Below are 23,023 nucleotides of genomic sequence, written 5' to 3'. Positions count from 1 at the left end.
GTGTGTGTCAAGGCTCGTGGGGAAGGATGCGTGTGGTGGGGCTGGGGGTGCTGAGCCCCTCATTTCCTGCAAGGGCTGCAGGTGACTCAGGCTCCAGAGGTGCTGGACAAGACAGTTCCCACCCCCGAAAGTGTTAGCAATTGTTTGAACAAAGTGGAACAGTGTCAAAAACCTCAGTTAAAGGGGAGGATCCTGTAGGTGACAGTGCCCAGCTCTGCAAACCAGTCAGTTCAGATACGGTTCATTGAAATTTGAGGGTGTTCTTTTAATATCCCAAGGCTGACACTCTCTAAACTATTCCCAGCTTGCAAATATCCTTCTGAATCATGTGAGCTGCTAGGATTTTTTTGTATTTTTCACATGACAGGAAATTTTATTCCATGTTCAAGACCAGGTCCTGCTGTACTGGGGAGCAAGGGGTGTTATATTAGTGGCTTCACCAGCCTACGTATGAAAAAGTAACTCTGTTCTGGTTTCTTACACCTGAGAATTGTTTTCTGGTTTTCCTGGAAGACCTGAGGAGCTGTGCGACCTGTCTGACTTGGATGGGCAGTGGTCTGTGAGCAGAAGGGGTCTGTGGAGGAGTGTGAAGGAAGCCACGTCCTGCAGGGTGCAGAATGGGATCTTCTGGCTCTCTGCTCTTGAGGCCACAAGTTCATGTCCTGCTTTGTCACGTAGGAGGCGTCAGCTGAAGCAGCGCAACCCCAGCGCTGCAGGAAAGCAGCATGCATCTTGCTGGAGAAGGTGAGTCAGAACCCAGGCGGTGCAGCTGGCAGCCATCTCGCTGCCCACACCCGCTTCTTCTCCTCCTCCTCATCTCCAAATCTTTATCGAACCAACAAAGACACAGGACAGAAAACTTGGAGTGCTGGATCCCGTGCCTGGGTCCTGAGCAGCTCTGTGCTCTCTGTGGGGGTCGAATCACCCCAAAGCAGCAATATCTGGTCCCAGAGACCTATGGCCACATCCTTGTGAGCCGTGGCCCTGCGAGGAGCAACTCTGGGACAGCCACATCGGCTTTGCTGCTCCACATGGTCCTGCAGCAGGTGGCACCTCCTTCTTCACTCAAGAATGTGGGGGCTTTGCATTGACTTTTTGTTTTAATTATTTTTTATAAATAACAGTGTTCTGAGCCCCCTTTGCTCCTGACTTTGGTATTTTAGGACCAGGATAAGGATCGACTGCTTCTCTCTGGGCTGTGGGAGAGGGGTAAGAATCCTTCTGAATCGGCTCATTCCTTCCAGAAGTTTATAAAAATCATCAAAGCCTTGTGTCACCCCATTTTGGCTATAAAATATTTCTTTGAAGGAAGAATAAACATTTCATACATCAAGTGCCATCATCCCAAGCTGAGAGTTGGGATTGTTCAGCCTGGAGAAGAGAAGGCTCTGGGAAGACCTTAGAGCAGCTTCCAGTATTGAAAGGGGCTCCAGAATAGCTGGGGAGGGGCTCTGGATCAGGGAGTGCAGGGACGGTACGAGGGGAACGTTTTTCATCTGAAAGAGGGGAGATTGAGAGGAGATCTTAGGAAGAAATGTTTTGCTGTGAGGGTGGGGAGGCCCTGGCCCAGGTTGCCCAGAGCAGTGGTGGCTGCCCCATCCCTGGAGGGGTTCAAGGCCAGGCTGGATGGGGCTTGGAGCTTCTGATCCAGTGGGAGGTGTCCCTGCCCATGGCAGGGGGTGGAACTGGATGGGCTTTGAGGTCCTTTTCAACCCAAACTGTTCCATGATCCCTGCCTTAAGAGGAATGTAAACATTTTATCTCTCTCTTACCAGGTGGAAGTTCAATAATTATTCTTTCAGCAGGAGCATTTGAAACGGATCTGCTTGTGCTTTCCTTGTGCTGCAACTCGTTATTGGCCATTGAGTGAGCTCGGATCCCTGGCTAAATGGCCAAACAAACAACTGTAACATCCTAAGATGAGGGGTTTAGTAAACAGACTATGTTAGGCTGGGAATTTCGGGAAAGCATCCCAAGTTTGGGAAATGGATCCCCATGGAGCTACTGGAGGATTTGAGCAGCTTGCTCCTGCTGGCTCCATAGCAGATCCCAGAGACTCTGTCCTTTTGGCATGCCTACCTCTTCTTTTTCTTTATTTCCCACCTATCTGCAACCTGCCTGGGTCGGCAGTGCACTGGGAGCAGCATCCCTGCCTGTGGGGACAGAGGAGCCTTTCTGCGAGGCTCCTGCTTTTATCCTCATCCCACGGATATTTAACACCAAGGGGGATCCCTGGAATAAGGGATGGGCTGACAGGACGATTGCCATCCGACTAGGACATTCGAGGCCTAAAAAATGGCAGAAGATGGACACGGCCTTCAAAATAATTCACAAAACAGAGGTGGGGAGGAAAAAAAATTGAATGATGTTTGAACTGGGAAATACTTCTCTGCTGTGTCAGTCTGAATATTCTCCCCCAGGTGCCATGCAGTGCTGGTCCAGCACGAGCCAGAGCCAGACCTTCCTGCGTGGGAGGAGAGGTTGGAGGGGATTAGGGAGCAAATCCTGCTGTGGGGCTGGGCAGGCTCTGGGATCTCTGCTGGGAATCAGTACATGTACAGAAAATGTGGACTGGAGATTGTGGCTGTGTTTCGGTGGAGGTCCCAGCCCAAGGTGGTGGGTTAGGGCTGCATCTTGGCACAGCCCCAGCTCATTTAAATACTCAGTTTAGTATTTGATAGGAATGGTTGGACTCAATGATCCGATGGGTCTTTTCCAACCTGGTGTTTCTATGATTCTATGACTCATCAGGGCAGCCTCTCGTCCCCACACACAGCGGACGCCCACTGCCCACAGCTTTTGGGGCACTGCTGGTTTGTGACCTGCGATATAAGCTTGCCAGGGTTGGATTGAACACATGATTAGTTCTGATTTGAAATGGTGAGGATGACTTCAACCTCAATTCATTCTTGCGCTGTTGCACAATGTGGAGGTTTCTCTGGTGCCGGGGCTTTCCCTCTTCCACTTCCCCTTCGTCCTCCCAGGAAAACTTGCAGAGCGAGTCCTCTGAGGCTGAAACTGCCCCACCACCCTGGTGTGCTTCCCACCCCGCAAGGAAGGCCACGGTTAGCACTTAATGACCAGCTTTGTCCCTGCGTTGCTGATGGGTGACAGATCTGTCAGCAAATTGTGATGCACACAGGCGCGGTGGAGTTCCTGATAGAGCATGGATTAACCAGAGTTCAGAGCACACACCCAGAGATGTGCTCCTTGACTTACTGTGGTCCATGTAGGTGTGGGAACACAGTGCTCGGCTTCAGCAGACCCCTATGGGTTTGTATCTTGGAATAGATTTATCAAGAACCTGATTTTTTTCATTCATCTTATTAGATCTTGCCATGGATGCGCCCCTCAGTCCTGACAGGCTCTTATGTGATGGGTCACTCAGAAACAATTTTCCTTTAATTTACAGACGCAAGGATGAATATCCCCTGTTCTTGTTCTTCTTGGTATTCTGCACTAAGGCAACTAAGGCATTTCTTTTCTTATTTTTAATGCTTTCCTTAATTATTTTCAACCTTCTTCTCTTTCCTTCATCTTATAAAAATTGTTTTCAACATGAAACTATAGCAGATAACTCTCTGTGGTGTAGAGGAGGCCATGGAGATGATCCAAAGGCCTGCAGCACCTTCCATGCAAAGCCAGGCTGAGAGAGTTGGGGTTGTTCAGCCTGGAGAAGAGAAGGCTGCAGGGAGACCTTAGAGCAGCTTCCAGCACTGAAAGGGGCTACAGGAAAGCTGGGGAGGGGCTCTGGATCAGGGAGGGCAGGGACAGGACAAACAGTTTTGATCTGAAAGAGGGGAGATTGAAATGAGATCTTAGGGAGAAACATTTTGCTGTGAGGGTGGTGAGATCCTGGCCCAGGTTGCCCAGAGCAGGGGTGGCTGCCCCATCCCTGGAGGTGTTCAAGGCCAGGTTGGATGGGGCTTGGAGCCCCTGATCCAGTGGGAGGTGTCCCTGCCCATAGCAGGGGGTGGAACTGGATGGGCTTTGAGATCCCTTTCCAACCCAAACCATTCCATGATTCTTTGGTTCTAACTCAAGTTCCATCCAATGGCCACAGTTTGACACCCATGCCTCCTGCTGTGGCATCCATTGTGATAGATTAACCATTCAAACTGCCAGAATAAAACCATGGATTTACTCTTTCTTCAAATAAACTGAGAATTTTTGCCTTTTTATCTCAGCTTTTTATCTTTTATTTTTTATTCCTCTTTTCCTGTGTACTGGGCAACCCTTTCCATACTCACAAAAGTGGTCTGACTGTACTGCTGTACTTTGGAAAACTCGTAAAATAGTATCATGCTGGTCAGCAAATCTCTCCCGTGTATATTTAGACTGAGACATGCTGATTTTTTACTTCGATGTCACGAACAAATATCTGCTGCCTTGTTTGATCTTCAGAGTGAACATCTGATTACAGGGAGAGCAAAACTGAGCTGGATTTCATCCCACCTTATTCTTGATGACACCTTCGTGAGGTTGCAGCGTGAAGGATGGGGTATAATTTGACCTGCAAGTCCTTCGTTGTATGTTGTGATTCAAAGGTGGAAAGAATTCAGCTCAGCTGTCAGTCTGGATACCCAGGTGTGACAGGAAAAACCCTCAGATGTTCTTTGACATGGAGAAGGAGTGTTTCTGGTTAAGAGTCTGTGGGAGATCGCTCAGCCCAAGCTGATGTTAGCATGGATTTATGAGTTTGGGCTTTGTAGTCCCAGTCAGAGGGACATTGGGGCAATGGCAGGTTTGGTGTTCGTTTTGTCCAGAAGAATGTAAACCTGGCAGCTTTTGGGGAGCACAAAGGTTTCACCCCTGACCCCAAGCAGCAGCAGCAGTTGTTTGGTAGGAAGGGAGACCTGCTGCTCCTGGTCTATGAAAAAAAGCTTAGCTTTCATGGTAAGTACTTTATAAAGCATTTTTGAATGAGTAAAATACACCTCTGCTGACATAAATGTCCTGCAAAGCAGGTGTATTGTCAAGAAGAGAGGATTTTGCACCACACTCCATTTCTTAACCATTTGGCAGATATTTAAACAGGTAACGGAAAAAAACGCTTAGCAGGAAGCTATCGTGTCCATTTTCAGAGTTGCTAGTGCTGTGCTGTTACCCTAGATTGCTGCTTATGACATTTTTCCTTCCAATTTCCAATGCCGACAAATGCATTTGGTCCCTGCTTTGTCATCAGATCGCAGCCTGCGTGCCCTTGGCCACTGGAAGCACCTGAGCTTTCAGTGCCACCGATCCTGTAATCCCACCCAGCGCTCGCTCCAGCTGGCTCCCAGCAGCCGATGCTCGGTGCCTCTGCGGTGGTGGCAGAGGAAGATGCAGGCACGCTGCAGTCTGCCAGCACGATACAGACCCTAAAGGCTGAAAAAGCTGCTCATTGTGATCAACCACCACCATTTCCAATGTTTCCTTGCAAGTACAGCTCAGGAGACAGGACAAGAAGGAATGGCCTTGAGCTCCGCCAGGGGAGGCTCAGGCTTGACATCAGGAAAAAGTATTTCATGGAAAGGGTTGAGTCACCTTCCCTGGAGGTGTTTAAAAGGCGGGTGGATGAGGTGCTCAGGGACATGGTTTAGTGATTGACGGGAATGGTTGGCCTTGATGATCCAGTGGGTCCTTTCCAACCTGGTGATTCTATGATCTCCTTTCCCAGATCTTGCATTTGGCCCTTTCCATCTTCATCTAACCTAGACTGAAGGTTTCCTCAGGTGACGAGGACTGGCTGGTTTTGTCTTCTAAACTCTATGTGAGTCAGTCAGCATCTGGTGAATAACACTGGTTAAGGATATCCAGGATGGGTTGGATCTTCATATGGAATGGGCCTGGATCTTCATACGGAATCACAGAATCACTAGGTTGGAAAAGACCACAGGATCACAGAGCCCAACCATTCCTATCAAACACTAAACCATGCCCCTCAGCACCTCGTCCACCTGTCAATTAACACCTCCAGGGCAGGTGACTCAACCCCCTCCCTGGGCAGCCTCTGCCAGTGCCAAATGACCCTTTCTGTGAAGAATTTTTTCCTCATGTCCAGCCTGAACCTCCCCTGGCGGAGCTTGAGGCCATTCCCTCTCGTCCTGTCCCCTGTCACTTGGGAGAAGAGCCCATCACCCTCCTCTCTACAACCTCCTTTCAGGGAGTTGTAGAGAGCAATGAGGTCTCCCCTCAGCCTCCTCTTCTCCAGGCTCTCTCAGCCGTTCCTCATTAGGCCTGTTCTCCAGCTCCCTCACCAGCTTCGTCACTCTTCTCTGGACACACTGGGGCGCTGAGCAGCTGGGGGAGCGAAGCACAAACAGGTCCTGTGGCCACTGCTGCCTGACCCTGACCAAGCGAGGATAAGTTCTAAGGGCACCCGACTGGGCAGAATGGGACGCAGGGACCTTCCAATAACCGCAGGGGCTACAAGAAAGCTGGGGAGGGGCTGTTCCCAAGGCCTTATAGTGATAGGTTGAGGGGGAATGGGTATAAATTGGGGAGGCGCAGATTTAGACTAGTCATAAGGAAGAATTTCTTCACCATGAGGGCCGGAGCCCCATCCCCGGGGCTCCCTCACGCTCCCCCGGCCCCGTCATGGCGGCGCGGGGCCCGCCGGGAGCGCCCTGGGCCAATGGCGGCGCGAGTCCCGCCCCGGGCGCGCCCTCAGCCAATGGCGTCGCGCGGCTCAGGCGGAACGCGCCCTCCCCCACTGGCTGCGCGCGGCAGGCCGGAAGCGCCAATGGGACCGCGAGACTCGCCTCGGCTCTGCCTCCGCCAATGGCGCGGCGCGCACACCCGCAGCGCCCCTCGGACCAATGGCGCGGCGCGGCACATCAGGCGCGCTCTCTCAGCCAATGGCGAGGCGCGGTACATTCGGCGCGCTCTCTCAGCCAATGGTGAGGCGCGGTATATCCGGCGCGCTGCCTCGGCCAATGGCGCGGCGCGATGGCCGCCGGCCGGCGCCGTGACGTCAGCGCGCACGCAGCGCGCGGGGCCGGGAGGGGGGGCGGCGGCGGCGGCGGCGCGCGGCGGGGCCTGGCGGGCGCGGGGCGGCGGGGCCGGAGCTGCCGCCGCGATGGAGCCCGACTCGGTGATCGAGGACAAGACCATCGAGCTGATGGTGAGTGACTTCGCCTCTCGCGGGCACCCCGGGGGCCGCCCCGCAGCGGAACGCGGCCCCGCCGCCCCCGCCGCCCCGCCGTGAGGGGCCTGTGGGGGGGAGCGGCCCCGGCCTGTCCCGGCCCCTCGGTCCCGGCCCCTCGGGAGCGCTTAGGCCGCTGGAGCGGGACGACGGGGAGCGGCGGCCGGGTGGGGGCGAGGGAAGATGAAGGGTTTGGCTTTTAGCGCACGCGAATCCTATAGAATCACGGAGTGCCCCGAGCTGGAAAGGACCCACGAGCATCGTCGAGTCCAGCTCCCGTCCCCGCAGAGATCTCTGCAGCCAAATCGTAGTGGGCCCTGATTTTACTGCCTTTAGGGGTGAATAAAATGAAGTCGGGAGCTCGAAAGGAATAATAATTGCTAAATACCCCCCAATTTACTTGTCATAAACGCGATTTGCTTTCACCCCGCACGATTTCACGCGGTACTGCAGAATCAAGCGGTAAAATGTGAATATTTGCTTCTTGGGTGCTCTTATGGTGAGCTGGGTTCAGTGGAGACATTATATGGGCTTTTAGCCAGTACCGGCCTTGCTAATCTAACCTGGAAAACACAAATTGTCTGAGTTTTCTGCTCTCAAGAAGCAGGAGTTTAAAAAGAAGGAGAAAGCCGACCTCGCTTTGTGATTTTGTTCCTGGTCACCGAGGCCGGTGGCTTAAAAGCTGTTCTCCTCCCTTCTTCGCCCTGATCGATTGGGTGATCCTGCTCTCACCCGTGATGCCATCAGAGCAGGCATCCGCACAGGAGGAGTCGCCTGCAGAGAAGATGCCTGCTAAATTCCCAAGGTGTAAAGTGAGTTCTAGTGGATTTTATCCTACCTGGCACAGTTACTGAAACTCCTCAGCCTGGGGGTGTGTGAGGCGCTAAAACAAGGTTTGAGGCTGGAAGGTGCATTTGCCTCCCTCAAGTTTCTTACTTGTCTCTCTGTAAATGCTCTCCCGTTTTAAAAGTTTCTTCTGTTTGGGGCCAAAGTGTGAGCAGCCAAAGTGTGAGCAGGCAGAAGCAAATGTAAATTTTTCTGATAATTGTACTCTCTTTTTACAGCTAGACCTGGGAAATTGGTGTGAATATCGATGAGGTTATCGAGATTTTTATTACGTAGGAGGAGGTTTAAGAAACAATTTTTTTCTCTCTTTCACTATAAATTGATAAATGTAAAAATTTATTAAGACGAACAATCGATTCTGTAGCTTCCTGTAGAAAATGGTACTCTGTAAAATGTAGTTTATAAGATATAATGTTGTTGAATTTAATTTCAACCTTAGCAAAGGCTTGCCTGTGAACACTAGTGTTCGAATATGAATGCTTCGCTAAAATCATTGAAAGTTATACCAAAATGAAGACATGGAGGAGGTTTTGCCACTTCATGTGTTGCAGAAGATAAGATTATCCAGGAGATTTGTTTAAATACGCGAAGCAGTAGGAGAAGCTGTATGGACAGAGTTCTCAGTCAGTGATTTCAGTATTGTACACAAACCCTTTATCGGCTTTTAATGCTGGCAGCAAACATCCCTAACCCAGGGATCATCTTACCCTGTCAGACTCAGTGGGACATTTTGCTTTGTTAGAACGTTATTATTCAGTAAAAGCAGAGTGTTTTATACCTCTCTCTGATACAGGAGATTGGTTTTTGGTTCCCTTTGGGTACTCAATTGCTCCTCTCCACTGCCAAGGATGACTCTGTAGTAAATACAGGAGCAAATGTACAATGCAGGAGTTCTGAGGAGCAAATACAATGTAGCTCTGTGGCTGATAAACAAGAGATAATGTGTCAACATGGTAATTGCACGGAAGTTTCAGAACGTGATGTTCTATCCCTCAACTGTGCCTTCACTGGAGACATCATTTGCATTTATTTAAAGAGGAATCAGTCACGGAAATAATACTGCTCTATTTTTAAGGCTGAAATCTAAGAGAAATATGTGCAGCTTTCAGAGCAACAACTTTCATTTACTCTGGGAGGTTTTAGCGAGTGTTCTGAAGTCACTGTATCTTTTAGCACAGCTTAAGGCTTGACATCTCTCTTTCTAGTTGTGTAGATCGTGTAATCTGACCGTGTTAATGGTGATGACCAATTGATTTAGTGATCACATTTCCTGGCTTTCATTTGCAGATGGCATCTACCTCTACAGATGAGATGCCCGTTGCCTCTGGAGGTGATTTTGAGAGGCCCAAGGGCTCCAAGTTTGCCTGTGTTGGCTGCAGGAGGTCCGGGTTTAGGCTAAGGATGTATCTGATGGTATTGGTTTTCATTTAGATACCTTTGTTCTTACGCTGTCTCACTTAAATGCTTTGCGTGAGTGGGCAAACTATTAGAAAATGAGTAGTGAGGAAGTAATCCAGAACAGATGGAGGGCTGGCCGGAATGATTGAAAGGGCTCTTTCTTCCCCTGGTTTTGATTTTCCCTGTGAAATTAGATAACTGTAACCTTTTTGCTCTTTTAAAGAATCAAACTCTTTTTTTTTTTCTTAAGGTGAGGTGCCATCAACAGTGCTTTGTGAAACAGTTTTTTAACTGCAGATTCTGAGTTGTGTACAAAATCTGTGTTGTTCTGTTGCCTCGGACCTGTTATATGTGTTTGTCTTCAGTACCTGCTGAAAGCCTCGTGTTTCTCATTGCTCGCAAAGCTTCACTGAACTGTACTTTTGTTTTACCAGCAGGCTTTCAGAGTAGGAGTAATTAGCTTCTTAGTGTCTATTTAAAGTGGTTGTCAAAGAATGCATACATATGGTAAATATGTTTTTTTTAATACAAGTTATGAATTTATGGGGTGAACTGTGTGCAGCCTAAGGTGGAGGTAATCTTAAAAAAAAGAAAACCCATTGCTCCCAGGCTCTCATACCCCCCAGCCAGTATGGGACCTGGTTCCTGCCGCAGGAAGCCAGCTGTGTGTAATTCTTTCGCTTACCGAGCTTATTATCGTCTGTCTTTCCACTGTGTCCTTGATACACATGCTGTTCACCAAGCACAGATCCCCCTGCTGCAGAATTGGCAGTTCAATGTAACACTGCACTGTGGCAGGAGTATGAGAGGGTTATGGAAAAGCCGCGCCTGGGAGTAAAACGGACAAGTGCTTGTTTATGGTTGAATTATCATTTTTTTCTTAAAGTTACATATGCGGAAAATACTCTTCCTAATATACTGCCTTTACTGTCCAGAACATCTCTCTCTGTCTATCATAAAAGTGTCCAGTGCTTAAGTGCCTCTGTAAATAATAAATGAAGAACTATAATTGAATATCTTGCCAAGAGTCTTTAAGTTTCTCCTGGCAGGACTTTGATGTGAGCTGAAGGCCTTCAAATTCAGATGGTAACCACCTCAGAATGCAGTGTTTCACATCAGCGTGCCTGGCGAGTGGCCTCAAGTTCCTTGGGTTACTGCAACTGGAGATGGCTGTGCCCCCAAACTATTTAAAGCTTTATAGTGCAAAATAAATCTTAGCATTCTGTTTGGAAACTAAAACACAGCTGCTGTGTATATCTCAGTAGGGCTGTAGCATTCTGGCTTTTTTCTTCCCTCTCTGTCTCCATCCCTGCAAGCCAAGCAGGCGGTTACATTTTTGTGATTTTTTTTTCCCCCCCCCACGTATTCTTAGAGGAATCCTTCAGAGGGTTTGATTCCATAGCGATAGAGATATGGATGGACTAGACAGCAGTCATCTTTGCATCTGAAACAAAGGAGGGGCTGTTCTGGCTAAAGTATGACTGTTTTTTTATCTAAGGTTGCGGGTAGATGGAGAGTGAGACATCTGTAAACCTGGTGTAAACTAGTTTAGCCTTTTTCGGGAGGATAAAAATCTATTTCCTTTGCAGTTATCTTTTATTAATCTTTGGTAGCTAAATTAGAATTGGGAGCTGTATGTCAGACATTGAAGCACACAGTGATGGCATGCTGGACGGTTTTATCCATTGGGAAAAGGGAACTGGCCTGATCAAGTGTCTGAAGAGGTGGATTTAGGGAGTCACAGAGGAACCCTTGGGGCTGGGGATGCAAGGTCTGTGCTGCTGCCCAGGCTATCAGAGCAACAGTCACATTTCAGAGAGAGGAAGGATGCAAATACAGAGAGAACAGATTGCTGTGGCTTTGGCAGCAGTGCAGAAAAATGGGAAGGAAGAGCTTAAGAAAATGAACTGGAGCAAGGCAGCTGAATTCAGAGCCCTTAGAGCGCTGATGAAATGAAGGAAGTGGAAGGCTATATCTTTTGGGAAGGGTTAGATCAAACAGTAGAGGGAGTGGAGAAATGGGGTGGTGAAGGAAAGGGGGAATGCAAAGGTGCAGGAGAGAGGTTACAAAGAAAGAAGTTGTCTGAAGTTCATGATAGTTAGGGCAGCAGCCATCAGTTTGTACAGGTGAAGGAAAGCTGCAGATGCTTCATTGGTAGGGAGAATCCTGAAGCTAAATTGCTTTTAGTTCTTAACAGAAAAAAGTTACGTTTGCTTGGGGAGAAAAAAACCTGGTGTCTCACCAAAGGCTTTTGAAATCCCATTTGAGATTCAGAGAGCTCACGATGCAGTTAAATTTTCTAACACGACTGAATTTCTCGATCTTTGCAACAATGCTGAGCAAGTAAGCTGCAGCGGGGAGAGTTCAGCACGTGTATGGCTTCCTGTGTGCGTGAGCGCCACTGGACAGTTCTCGGGGTGATGAGTGCCTGTGAGGTCTGGCTTGGGACCAGGAGGTCCCGAATCATGTTTATAAATCCAGTGTCCAGGTGTCAGTGTGGAATGAGATCACTTCTCTGCCGGCACGCTGCTGTGCCCACCAGCTGACCTCTCTGAAGTGCTATTGGGTTGCTCCTTCAAAGGGCTGTAAAGCACATGTATGGTGTTTCTGCATTTCAGTCTGTGCTGACTGTATCCCTTAGGCGGAGTCTTTGGACGTTGCTGAGAATTTGGGTCACCCATCAGCGTTGCAGCAGCATCTCAGCAAAACAAACTGCCTTCTTGTGAGCTGTACCCTTAGAGAGGCTTGGGAGCCTGCCTTCAAGGATGGATGTGCCTTTTTATTTCATATGTGTGTTCTGAAACACCTTTGCTGCTTGTTACATCAACTTGATGTGTGTCTGTCGATGCGTTACGTTTTATTGCTGGCGAGTTTAGTGGTCACTGTTGCTTTGCCATTTTCAGTTTCATCTTCCTGCGCTGCTTTGAGTGCTTGTGCAGCAGTGTTCAGATTGAGATTGCTGATGGGTTTAAAATGAAATGGATGGTGCAGCAAACATGCCAATGTGAGAAGGATGATGTGTGGGAGTAAATAAGAGACCGTGGTTATGAGAGGGCTGCTCCTTGATAAGTAATATTTTTGTTATGAGGGAGAAAATAAATTGAAGGGAAATGAGGGTGTTTACTGAGTTATTTAAACTAATGCTGATTAATAACAATACTTACGTTCCAGCTTTTTTCTCTGGTGATGTCTCCTTTATACTAATGCCACTGCTTATGTTGTTGTATAATCTGATTTCTCGGTTTGATTTTCATGGTGTTGATAGTATTTCATTATTCACAGAAAATCCACTTTTTCTGGAAAATCCCTTCCTTCCCCAGTTTATTGGTATATTCATGCACTCAGTGGTGCGACATCTGAGAACCTACTCCATTTCCCTCTACTGTTTCCACCCATTTCCCAATATTAGTAGTGCACAACTAAGGCCAGAAAATGCAAAAATAACACAAAGCCATTTGTATTTTAGCGGCAAAGAACATGCTGACTCTTTTTGGAAGCTTTTGTTTGCTTCTCCTGCAGGCTAAATTAACACTGGAAGCATTTGAAGGCATGTTGTCTCTTCATTGCTTTGTTAATTCAGGTCCTCTCAGGAATTGCATCCCTGTGCTTCTGCCCCAGGAAATTAATGTTTTTATTGGGGAGCAAAGAGCAGTGCGGCTTCCCAGGCCCTTTTTTAATAGAAATGCAGACAGAAATTCGTAAAGTCTAGGTAGGTCCCTACTTACTAGGAATAGGGGCTGTTGTGCTTTCTGGGCAAATTGGTAAAAAAGGGTTTTCAGGTCAACTTTAAATTGTGACAATGCTATGAAATTCTGTTTTGTTCACTGACTTAGAGGAGAAACCCAACCGCGCATTCAGAGTTTTGAGTTGTGGGGCTGTGTTCCGAGTTTCTAGCTGTTGAGATGTTCCTGAGTATGGAATTCGGCACAAAAGTTGTGAGCTTGCATCCTTTGCCTTTTAGTGGGGTGCACCTTTGTGTATCAGGATACCTTGCTCGTTGATACTTTGTTCCAATCTTCTGTCCCTTTCAGACACACCAGTTTAAAGATTTCAGGCAAAAATACCTACTGCTTTTTGAAAAATCTATGCTTGGAATCTGTTTGCAAAGTTTAAGTTACAATTACAGCTTGTATTTGATAGAGATCTTTTAGGTGGTTCTTTTTGGGCAGGGAAGGATGAGCCAGGGAAACTTGACATTCAGGCTGTCTCCATTGCGCTGGTGCTCCTCGAAACAAAAATCAGCTCTGTGCTGTAACGCTTGCAAACACTTTTAAGGAATGCCTTTATGGTGAATTGCCGCGCCTTCCAACATCCAGCTGGCTCTGTAGCAACTTGGCAAATCAGAACATTTATATAATTTTGATAGCAGGCTTCTTACTGAGCTATATTGTACTCTTGAAATTCTGAGTCATATGCCCTGACATCTTATCGCCTTACTTGGCAGCCTTAAAAATCATAGATTGGACATGCTATCAGGCTTACAGTGCTGCTTTGTCCTTGAAATGTCGCTCTATAATCGACTCCTGCTTTACCAGTGGTAGAAGAGCAGAAAATGACCCTGTGGTGAAGGTGCTCCTTTCTTCAGGGTGCACTGGGCAGGCAGGGATGTGACTGTCCTCAGTGAGAGTTTCTTGGCCCAGCTGTGAGCAGTGGCTGTTCCCCCCACCCTTCGCCAAGCTGCTGGTGCTTTGAGGCGTGGGTGCAGTTGTGGAGGCTGAAGAACGTGTGGTTCAGCTCTTGGGGCTGGAGAGCAGAGGAAGGGGTGAGAGGCGGCAGAGGAATAGTTGTCTGTGGATGTTGCAGCCTTATGTTCTAGAAAGCGTTGCTGTTGCTTCTGGCTGATGTTGGGGGAGATTTTGTAGGCCACATCTCAAACTTTTTGAAGATCTGTCTGGCAGGTGCGCAGTCTGGTCTCTAGGGTGCGCTTTCCATTACACAGTGTGTGCTTTTGACTCTCCATCTTCCATTCGTTAAAGCTGCTTTAAATTAGTCACACTCTGAGTGTGCTGCTGGAGGTCCTGAATGAAGGCCTTTTATCATCTCACTCGGTAAGAGGTGACTTTTTCTTGTCACAGCAGCAGCAAGCCTGGGCTTACTCTCTTCTAGATCATTTCCAGAGATACAGCGATACTGAATGTTCACTGAATTCGGTGCTGTCATTCAGATCATGAGTATTTTGACTCCATCTTTGTGCTGCAGCTACATAAGGCAAGTCAGATAATTTTGAGTCTGGGAACAGGGAAATAATAATGGCAATAAAATCTTTTGGAGCAGATTCTGGGAGTTCGTGGAACAGGCTTGTGAGGCATTAAGCTGGTGGTTGAAGCTTTAGCATTTGCTTTGCTGTTTGCATTGTAGTTTCTTCTCATCTTCCTTTGTCTTTGCAAAGCGAGCTGTTGTTCCAAAACACTTATTGTGCCTTGGGTGATTCAGGGCAGGGGAAAGAGTGATTTCTTGTCCCTAAATCTGTTTCTTTGTCTTAGATCCACCAATCCGATGACCCCACTAATGTAGTTGTTACTGGACTGGTAAGGTGCCTAGGCTGTGCCTCTAACAGCATTAAGAGTACATAATTGGGATTTCGTTCAAAAAAGAAGTAGGTACACCAAGCTGAAGATGATTGGCTGCTCTCTTTTAACAGACAAGTCTGAGAAGGAAAACCCATTCGAATCCCCTTTCATTCTGGATTGGTGGATCTGAAGCCCAGAAACAAAGTTTCAGGTAAGAAGTCACCCTGTACTATATCTTGCTGCTTCTGCTTAGATGAGTTTGTCTGCAAATTCAGTATCTTTCTTTAACTGCTTAATGTCCCCAAGGCAGTAGAACACACCAAGTTAGCTGCTGAACTTAGCATAGGAAAGGGCACATTCAGTAATTTCATGGGCAGGTTATTAGGTAATCTAATCGCAGATCTGTTGTGAGAACGTAACGTAGACTTGCCTTCTGTGGAATGGCAAAGCGGTGTCCACAGGTATGGGGCATTAATGAAAAGGCTTACAGATACTGCTTCCAAAAGAAGAAACCAGCTTTACTGATGACTTCGTTGAACTTCTCAGTCGAGTTGAAGAAGGTAGTAGCTCTCTTCTCTGATGAGTTCATCAGAAGCTTAGAGAACTTGTCTAGCTGTTCATAGCACAAATTCCAATGGCTGTATCCCGCCAAAATGCCGTTTGAAATTCTGTTGTGGGCAGCACTTGGAGTCAGCCTTTAAATCCTTCATGAGATTTCAACAAAGTTCTGTACTTGGTTGTTCCTAAAGCATAGCTGAGCTGGTTGTAAGGCACGATTCTCAAGAGGAGCTTTAAAGTCAGAGTGGATTTATCTCGGAACAGGGGGAGCATGGTCATATTTTGAGTCACATTCATCTGAGGTTTTGAGATGACTGGAAGAGACTGCAGCATGTTATCTTAAAGACAAGGTTGGAAAGTGTTTGTGTGCATTAGGAAGGAAAACTGGGTGCCTGGCTGATAGGAAAATGAGGTTATGTGCGTTACTATCTGGTGTGAATGGGAGACCTACACCTCTCCTAATGCCCAGCTTCGTTGTGAGTTAGCGCTTTAATGAACTCAGCAACTCATTTCTAAAGTCAGTGTGATGCCATGTGCCTCAATTCCTTCTGATATTAATAGCCATAACACAGAGCTGCTTGAGTGTTCTCTTTTGTAGCAGCTGTTAAAGCAAACGTTAAGGCCTTTTTACTTAACTAACAGTAGAAGAAACTTTTTTAGGTGCTGTTGACCTCGTGTATTGTTTTAGCACTGCGTTTGCTTTGCCGTCGTGGTATTTTGTGCAAAAATGATACTTGAATTTAATCAATGAATACATACATAATGAATTACTTGTGCCCAGGATATGATTGTTTCCTCGTTTGATTTTTTTTTAAGTATTTGCATTTTATTTGTTTAAGGTGGAGAAGTCTTTTAAATTTATTTTTTCTTTAAATCTGAGAGAAAATCTAAGGGAAACGCTTATTAACCTTAGTCTGACACATTTCTCACAGTCTCATCTAGCATCAGATTAAATCTTTCCCACACACCAGTCAGATGCACCTTAGAGTTAAAACTGGAAAACCACATCTTCCCCTGGAATATTTGCTGTTCAGGGTGTGCCTTTTTCTAAAATGAGGGAATGGGAAGGCAGAAGTGACCTTGGCATCTTTAATGATGAAAACTGAAAAGAGGAAATAATTTAAATATACTGGAGGGGGAGGGAAGGAAGAGGAAGCACAACTGTGCACTCCTGCTGATTAAGATCCCGATGTTATGATATTTAATATTGCTTAACTTTGTGAAACATGAGGCAGACCTACCAGAGGCAGTAGTGGAGCTGACGTGGGCTGGAGTGCAAGGATATGCTGGTTGGAGGCTTAGTTCTTGCCTGGGCTTTGAATCTTCTTTTTCAAGAAGTAAAATGTAAGTCAGCTATCGAAGGCTGTGTAGATACTCCCCCTGCAGCAAACCCCAGATGTGAAACCAGCACTTTATTATGTGTGGAGCCCAGACTTCACATGCATTTAAACTCGTCATTGAAGTGCATGCTGCCCTGCCTCTACTAGGTTTTTAGATGGGGTTTTTATTATATTTAGGTTGTGTTAGGCCTCATCATTAAAAACTCTATACAGAAAAGAGTCTAAGACAACTTTTAGCATCTAGGACAAGTTTCAGCCATGTTTTTCTGATTGTTTAACTCATTCAACGTTTCTCCTCTCTCAGCTGGCAGTGCTAAGTCTTTGCAGGGTTCCTCTTTGTTTCCCAGTTACGATTTACCATGAGGAGGTGTGCTGCTGTCTCTGCTCTCAGTAATACCTCTGTTCCTGCTGCATAAGAGCATCAGAAAGCTGTTTTTGCTTTGAAATGGCCTTTTATTTCATCTAATGTAGGATACATTAATGCAGAAAGGAATATCACAGTTCTGGAGTTTTGAAAGTGTGGGAATTGGGTTGTACGTATGCGAAGGAAGCAAGAGTTAATCTCAATACTGTGCATATTGGAGAATTTGGATGATTTCATTTAATGTCTGGAGTGACTTAAGTAAACACATTAGGATTTTCTTCCTGGTCTTTTGTATCTTTCTGAAAATGAGCTACCGCATCTCATGAGTCTTATCCTGATGAATAAATTATAATGGGTGTAAGACTGTTGTTACGTGCAAAGAAAGCATTTAATCTTTTCTCCACTGAACCCATATTCCTTTTGTAGCATCCGTTTGGTTGTAGCAAACGCATACTTTGATCTTCAGGAGCTGAGTGGGACTGCGTTACCGATCACCCTTCTGTGAATTCCTTGTCCTATCTAGAAGAACGGTGTGGTAATGAGGAGAATTTATCTGATAAATTATTTTCCTTTTGTCTTACTTTGTATTTCCTGATTCCTCACTTAGTATTTTCCCCCAATGGAAGCAGCTTATGTGCAGAGCTTGAATGGCTGGTGGAAGGTTGTAACATTGAGCGACTTTGATTTTGAACAGCAATCATTTTGCTAAATAGATTTTTCCAATGCAAGTGTGACTCAGCTGTGGGTTACCTGTTTTTCTAAAATAATCTGATAACCATAAAGGAATAATCAAGAGCGCTTCACCAGCTAAAATGATTTTGCTGCTCTGTGGATACTTCTTTTTGAGAAATTTACTTTTGCATTTGTGGTTTGTTGAAGAACAGAAATGCAAGAGTAAATTAGATCTAAGACAACTTCCTTGACCTGAGAACGTAGCAGTTCTTGAAGCAGAACACTTGAATGCCTGTGTAAAACTCCATGGATATTGAAATATGAATGGTACTCAAACAGCCTTCCAATTCAGACACTCAAGACTGGATGTGAGGTTGCATTTTGGTTGTGGAAAAGGTAGTGATGTGGTGGCACTGATCCCAAATGACTCGTACGGAGCATGTGAACACACTGCATCTCTCAAGGGACAACTTGGATTTGACATGAGAATCGGAGGAGTACAAAGTGCTGCTCTTGGTCTGCCGTAAATTGTTTCTTTGTTTTTGAATACCTCAGCAAAGAGATTCAGTGTTGTGCCAAAACGCGCAGCACAGCGAATGTGTCACCGTGCCAAGCCAGGCTGTCACTTGGGGAACACACGTACTTGTGTTACATGCATGCCCCCACACTTTGTTTCCAATTCAGTAGTCACACTTCTGAGCATACTTTGACATTTTTACTTTTCCACCTCCTGCAAATATTCAGAGTACTTGTTCCGCTGTCTGGTTGGTTCAACACTGTTGTGCTTGTCACTGTTTAGAATGAAACACTTAAGGTAAAAACACCAGGTAAGAGGGGATGGAGTTTGCTGAGCGGTTGGCAACTGTTCCCTGCTGAGTGTAAAATAATACTGAAGGCCTTTGAACACTGTTACTGTATTATATTTTTTCTGCCATATTGTGATTAATGCTGATTTTTGAGTAACAAAGATCTGAGCTTGATACTAAATTTGATTTAGGACCACGTAGCTTTCATAAACAATCACGCTGTCCTTAAGACTAAGTTTGCTCTTCAGAATACCCCTTTTCTAGCTTAAATCTGATCAAGTAACTGCTGTTACTAAACAGTTCTGTTGGTCTAGGCCTAAGTTGAAGTGAACTAAGCAGTAAGTTACCAATGGTGAATGGCATTCAGATTTCTTACAGCTAAAAATCTGAAGGGAATTCAGAATGAGGGCTGAAGTTTTTGGTTGTACCTGACTTTGCGGGTCTGAGTCCCTGTGAGTAGCTGTGTGGACATCCAGGACATGTACAGACCTGGCTGAGGAGCTTGTTTGTTGTCACTAGGAAGTTGGGAAAAAGCATTTCACACTTCAGGGTTTGTAAACGATTTGTTAGATCCTTATATTCAACTTCATTTTCTGATAAGAAAAAAAGTTGCTGTAGGAAGAGTGAATTAATATAATCAGGAATGCTAATGCTCCTTCATTTGTTTTACTGTGTTTTTCTTTGAAATTTTAAACCACCTCCCCTTGACAATCTTTTTTGGACTCTGTCTAGAAACTGATTTTCAAATACAAGTTTCCCAAACTGCAAACACACCTATAAATTTTGATTCCTTAAATTATCTTGTATAAATAAAATGCGTATGGTGAAAAATTCTAAGTCTTAAAAATACTTTCTAAAACTTCCTGCACTAAGGCTTGGTTATGTCAACTCTGTCAATAACAGAGATGGCAGTGTTTCCATCCTTGGATATCCCTCTGAAATGAAAGGTTCTAGGACATTTTACAGTGCTTTAACAATAGCAGTGCTGTACATCTATGAGAAGTACAAGGACTTATAGGTAATTTTTTTTTTTCCTCTATCCTAAAAGCTATGCATACAAAGTTAATTTATTGGAAGGAACACTGCTGCATGCTTTACTATTAATATAAGAAGTCATTAGCATCTGACCTTTAAAGGCATTGAAGCATATTCCTTTTTTAGTGATGCTGCTGAGAATTTATACTTTAGAATGCAAATGCATTTGCGTGGGTTTCCTAAATTTGAGATGCAAGATTGAAACCTAAATCTTGAAAGATAATTTCTGAGGCTGGACCAGCAAAGCCATTCTTGGTAGACAGAATTAAAATCAATCATAGAATAATAAAATCAATGTATAACTCTTTCCAAACATAAGGCATCTAAAAGACCAGGATGAGAGTTTTTTTTACTTGTATTTATTCTTTTGCATCATTCAATCCCTGCCGTGCAGCTGTAAAGCCCCTCTTTCATCTGCTTGCTCCTCCCCTCCCAGGAGTGCAGTCAGATGAACAGGCAGCTATCCTGATCTGAGTTGATTAAAACTCTGCATTGGCAATTAGCTTGTTACTTAAAGTTTGAGCCTCAGTTTGCCTTATCTTAGGGTGCATGGTTCTCTTATCTGCCAGAGGGTTTGACACTGGCTTAGATGTGCCTTTAATAGGATGCCCATGGGCCAGGGTCATTTTCCCTTTCCCAAGCTTTATTAAATAGCGCTGCATCTCCCTGGGATCCTGACAGGAGGCAAGTGAAGACGTAAGTTCAGGCTCGTTATGCAAGAATTAAATCTTTAATATACTGTTATGCTTTTATTTATGACAGTTCCTATGCAGGCAGGGTCAAGAAATAACATGACAGGGAAGCAGATAAATATTTGCACATTCCTGTTTTAGTGTGAAGTAGAAAACAATATTTAATTAGTCGTATTGTGCAATGTCGTTGCTACAGCGGTGTGTCCAGTGATTTTTATAAATCCTATTATTCAGAGTTTCGTAATGCTGTGGAAAGGTTTTTGTGTGGCTCGAACTTGCCATGGAGATGGCCTCTGATGTATTTTGAACCAAATTAAAAAATGGTTCTCAAATTACCCAGATTTTTAAGTTCTTCAAGTTCAGCTTATTTAGCTAGAGTAGTTCCTAAAAGAAAGCACAGTCTAATAACTGGAACCAGTGATTTCCAGCTTATAATCTGTGGACTTGTGTACATGTAAACTTGTTATACAGGTTATACACACAGTTCGGTCCATCCTATATGAAAATCTTAGGAGAGAAGTTTATTGTTTCTCGATCAGTGACTTTTACTGAGTTATGAGAGCAGAATTAAATTTTCACTTGGCCCGTATGTTTAAAAATGCAGAAATTTATTTGGGCTTTCATGACTCCCTGCAGCACTGCACTGAATTTTAGTGGTTCAGTGCTGCAGGAGCACCGTTCAGGTGTTGTGCCAAGTAAGATTAAATAATGAAACGGCTTAGAAAGGAAGTTTCTTGGATTACATATGCTTGTTTTGAAGCAGAACTATATATGATCTATATGAATTCATCTTAGTGGGTTTGATCAGTACATCCTGTCTGTCTTTAAACATATAGAGATGGGGGTTTTTTGTCTAATTTAAATGAAGGTATTTTCCCTGATGTCACTGGCTGACTGCCTTAGAACAAATCTGGGTACGAAATTTCAAGTGTTTGTGTGAGGAGGCGTCAAAGTAAATTGTGGCAAAGGAATTATAGATATGTGGAATTAATTATTTGATAACTAAATTAAAAATCACATTTCTCTAAACCTTAAATAAGAAACTTTTAATAATAGATAACTGAATTATTTTGATATTGAAGGAAGAGTATTACTATATAGCATAAAGATCTCTATTTTTACCTCTGTACGTAAGGTGTATGCCCCCATTCTTCACATGACAAGTACACAGTACAGCGCATCCATATGGAATTGCAGACTTCCTCCTGGATTAGAGAGAGGATTCCAGTGTATTTTGTGATGCTGAGGTCGTTCTTCTCCTGTTTTCAGTTTAATTTCTCTCATTAGCACGGAGATGAAAATGTTAGGCTTTCTTTTGTTTTATTCATAAGATGTGAAATAAAAAAAAAAAGGTTTCTAACCGGTCCAGTGGCTCTGGGCTCCCTCCTTCCTCTCGTTACTGGCACAAACCGCTCTCCCTGAGCCTTCACCTCTGCTTTTCCACTTTCAACTTTGGTCTTCTTTCTTTTAAAGATTTGATGTTATAACTAAATTGGAAACTTGCGTGGAAAATCTTGAAAGCTCAGTCTGTGCCAAATTTTAGAGCTGGGTTTGTGTATTGTTCAGTAGTGAGGAACTGGATCCTTGTCCTGAATTTTATCTTATGGTTATGGAGCGTGTGTACTCTTCTGTCCTTAAAAGGAACTGTGAAATAATGTCAGGGAGCTATGAGGGGTTTGGGGAGTCTGCATCAAATTTCTTCATCTTCAGAAAAGAAATAAAAAGGATTTCCAGACGTTTCTTAAATTTTAGTGTCAGCAGTGGGGAGTCAGCTTGGTTCTTTCTGGCTTGGGTGGTGGTACGAGTAATAACTGCAATTAGGAGACAATTTGGCTTTGGGATACCCTCAACTACTGATACAAGCTGTTCCCCCAGTAACCCATTCAATAGAGATACAGTGCATCTGGACTAAGCTGGGTTTGCTCTTGCAATTTGACCTCAGCTGGGTGTGGTTCCGCTTTAAAAATACCCAAATCCTTGTGTCCCTGTCCTAGTACATCAGCTGTAAGCTCAGACGTTAATGCTGGCTTTGTTGTAAGGATAAATAGTTCAAATTGAGAGAATTAGACAGCGCGGGGTGCCAGACCTTAAATACTGCAGCTCCTCTGGATTGTACCCTACAGAACTGCTCCCCAAGCTGAGTGCACAGGTCAAAACCTGGTGAGCAGCCACAGCCAGGCCAGTCTGGGTCAGATCTTTCCCTGTGGCAGCAGAGCCGCTGCTGTGGGCAGTGGGTGCACGGACGAGCTGATGGACCCACACTGTAACGACTCTGATACCTACCCGGGGGAATGAGTTTCAGTGTTCGTCTGGGCGCTAAAGCCAAGTGGTTGCAAAAGAGGAAAATCGGCTCGTGTTGTCCTTTCTGGGACAGAGGGATGGCTTTTTTTCTGAAAAGGATCTTCAGTCATTATTTTACCCTTGGCCGCTAATCCTATGCTTAATGTAGAAATAACATAGATAAGTACCCACTTTAACTTACTAATGAGTTGCCTGCCTTGAGTGATTTGTTGTGGCATCTAACTGCTTCTTCTCTTCCTTCCTTTTTGTCACCCTGCAGTGTTCTGTGCCAAGGTCTTTGTGGCTAGGCTGCTCCAACCTGGTAGAGAGCATGTGCGCACTGAGATGCCTGCAGAGCATGCCCAGTGTCAGATGTCTCCAGGTGCCTTTCTTCTT

General features: G+C 45.2%; 1 protein-coding gene across 5 annotated transcripts in view; it reads left to right on the top strand.

Annotated features, from left to right (window-relative positions):
* The first annotated feature begins 7,005 nt into the window (after positions 1-7,005).
* FBXW11 (F-box and WD repeat domain containing 11) overlaps positions 7,006-23,023 on the top strand; it is a 70,333-nt gene continuing 54,315 nt past the window's right edge. Inside the window, exons 1-4 of one of the 5 annotated variants that reach the window (XM_069869645.1) lie at positions 7,006-7,105; positions 15,012-15,091; positions 17,569-17,677; positions 22,908-23,009. In XM_069869645.1, coding sequence (XP_069725746.1) covers positions 22,959-23,009 — 51 coding nt within the window. In that variant the 5' untranslated portion in view covers positions 7,006-7,105; positions 15,012-15,091; positions 17,569-17,677; positions 22,908-22,958. The remainder of the gene's footprint in view (positions 7,106-15,011; positions 15,092-17,568; positions 17,678-22,907; positions 23,010-23,023) is intronic. The other 4 variants (XM_069869646.1, XM_069869648.1, XM_069869644.1 and 1 more) reach the window with 4 other exon arrangements.

Source organism: Phaenicophaeus curvirostris, chromosome 15, assembly GCF_032191515.1.
Source record: "Phaenicophaeus curvirostris isolate KB17595 chromosome 15, BPBGC_Pcur_1.0, whole genome shotgun sequence".
Classification (NCBI taxonomy): Eukaryota; Metazoa; Chordata; class Aves; order Cuculiformes; family Cuculidae; genus Phaenicophaeus; species Phaenicophaeus curvirostris.
The sequence above is the reverse complement of the archived record's forward strand: the minus strand, read 5'-3'. Positions and strand labels throughout refer to the sequence as shown.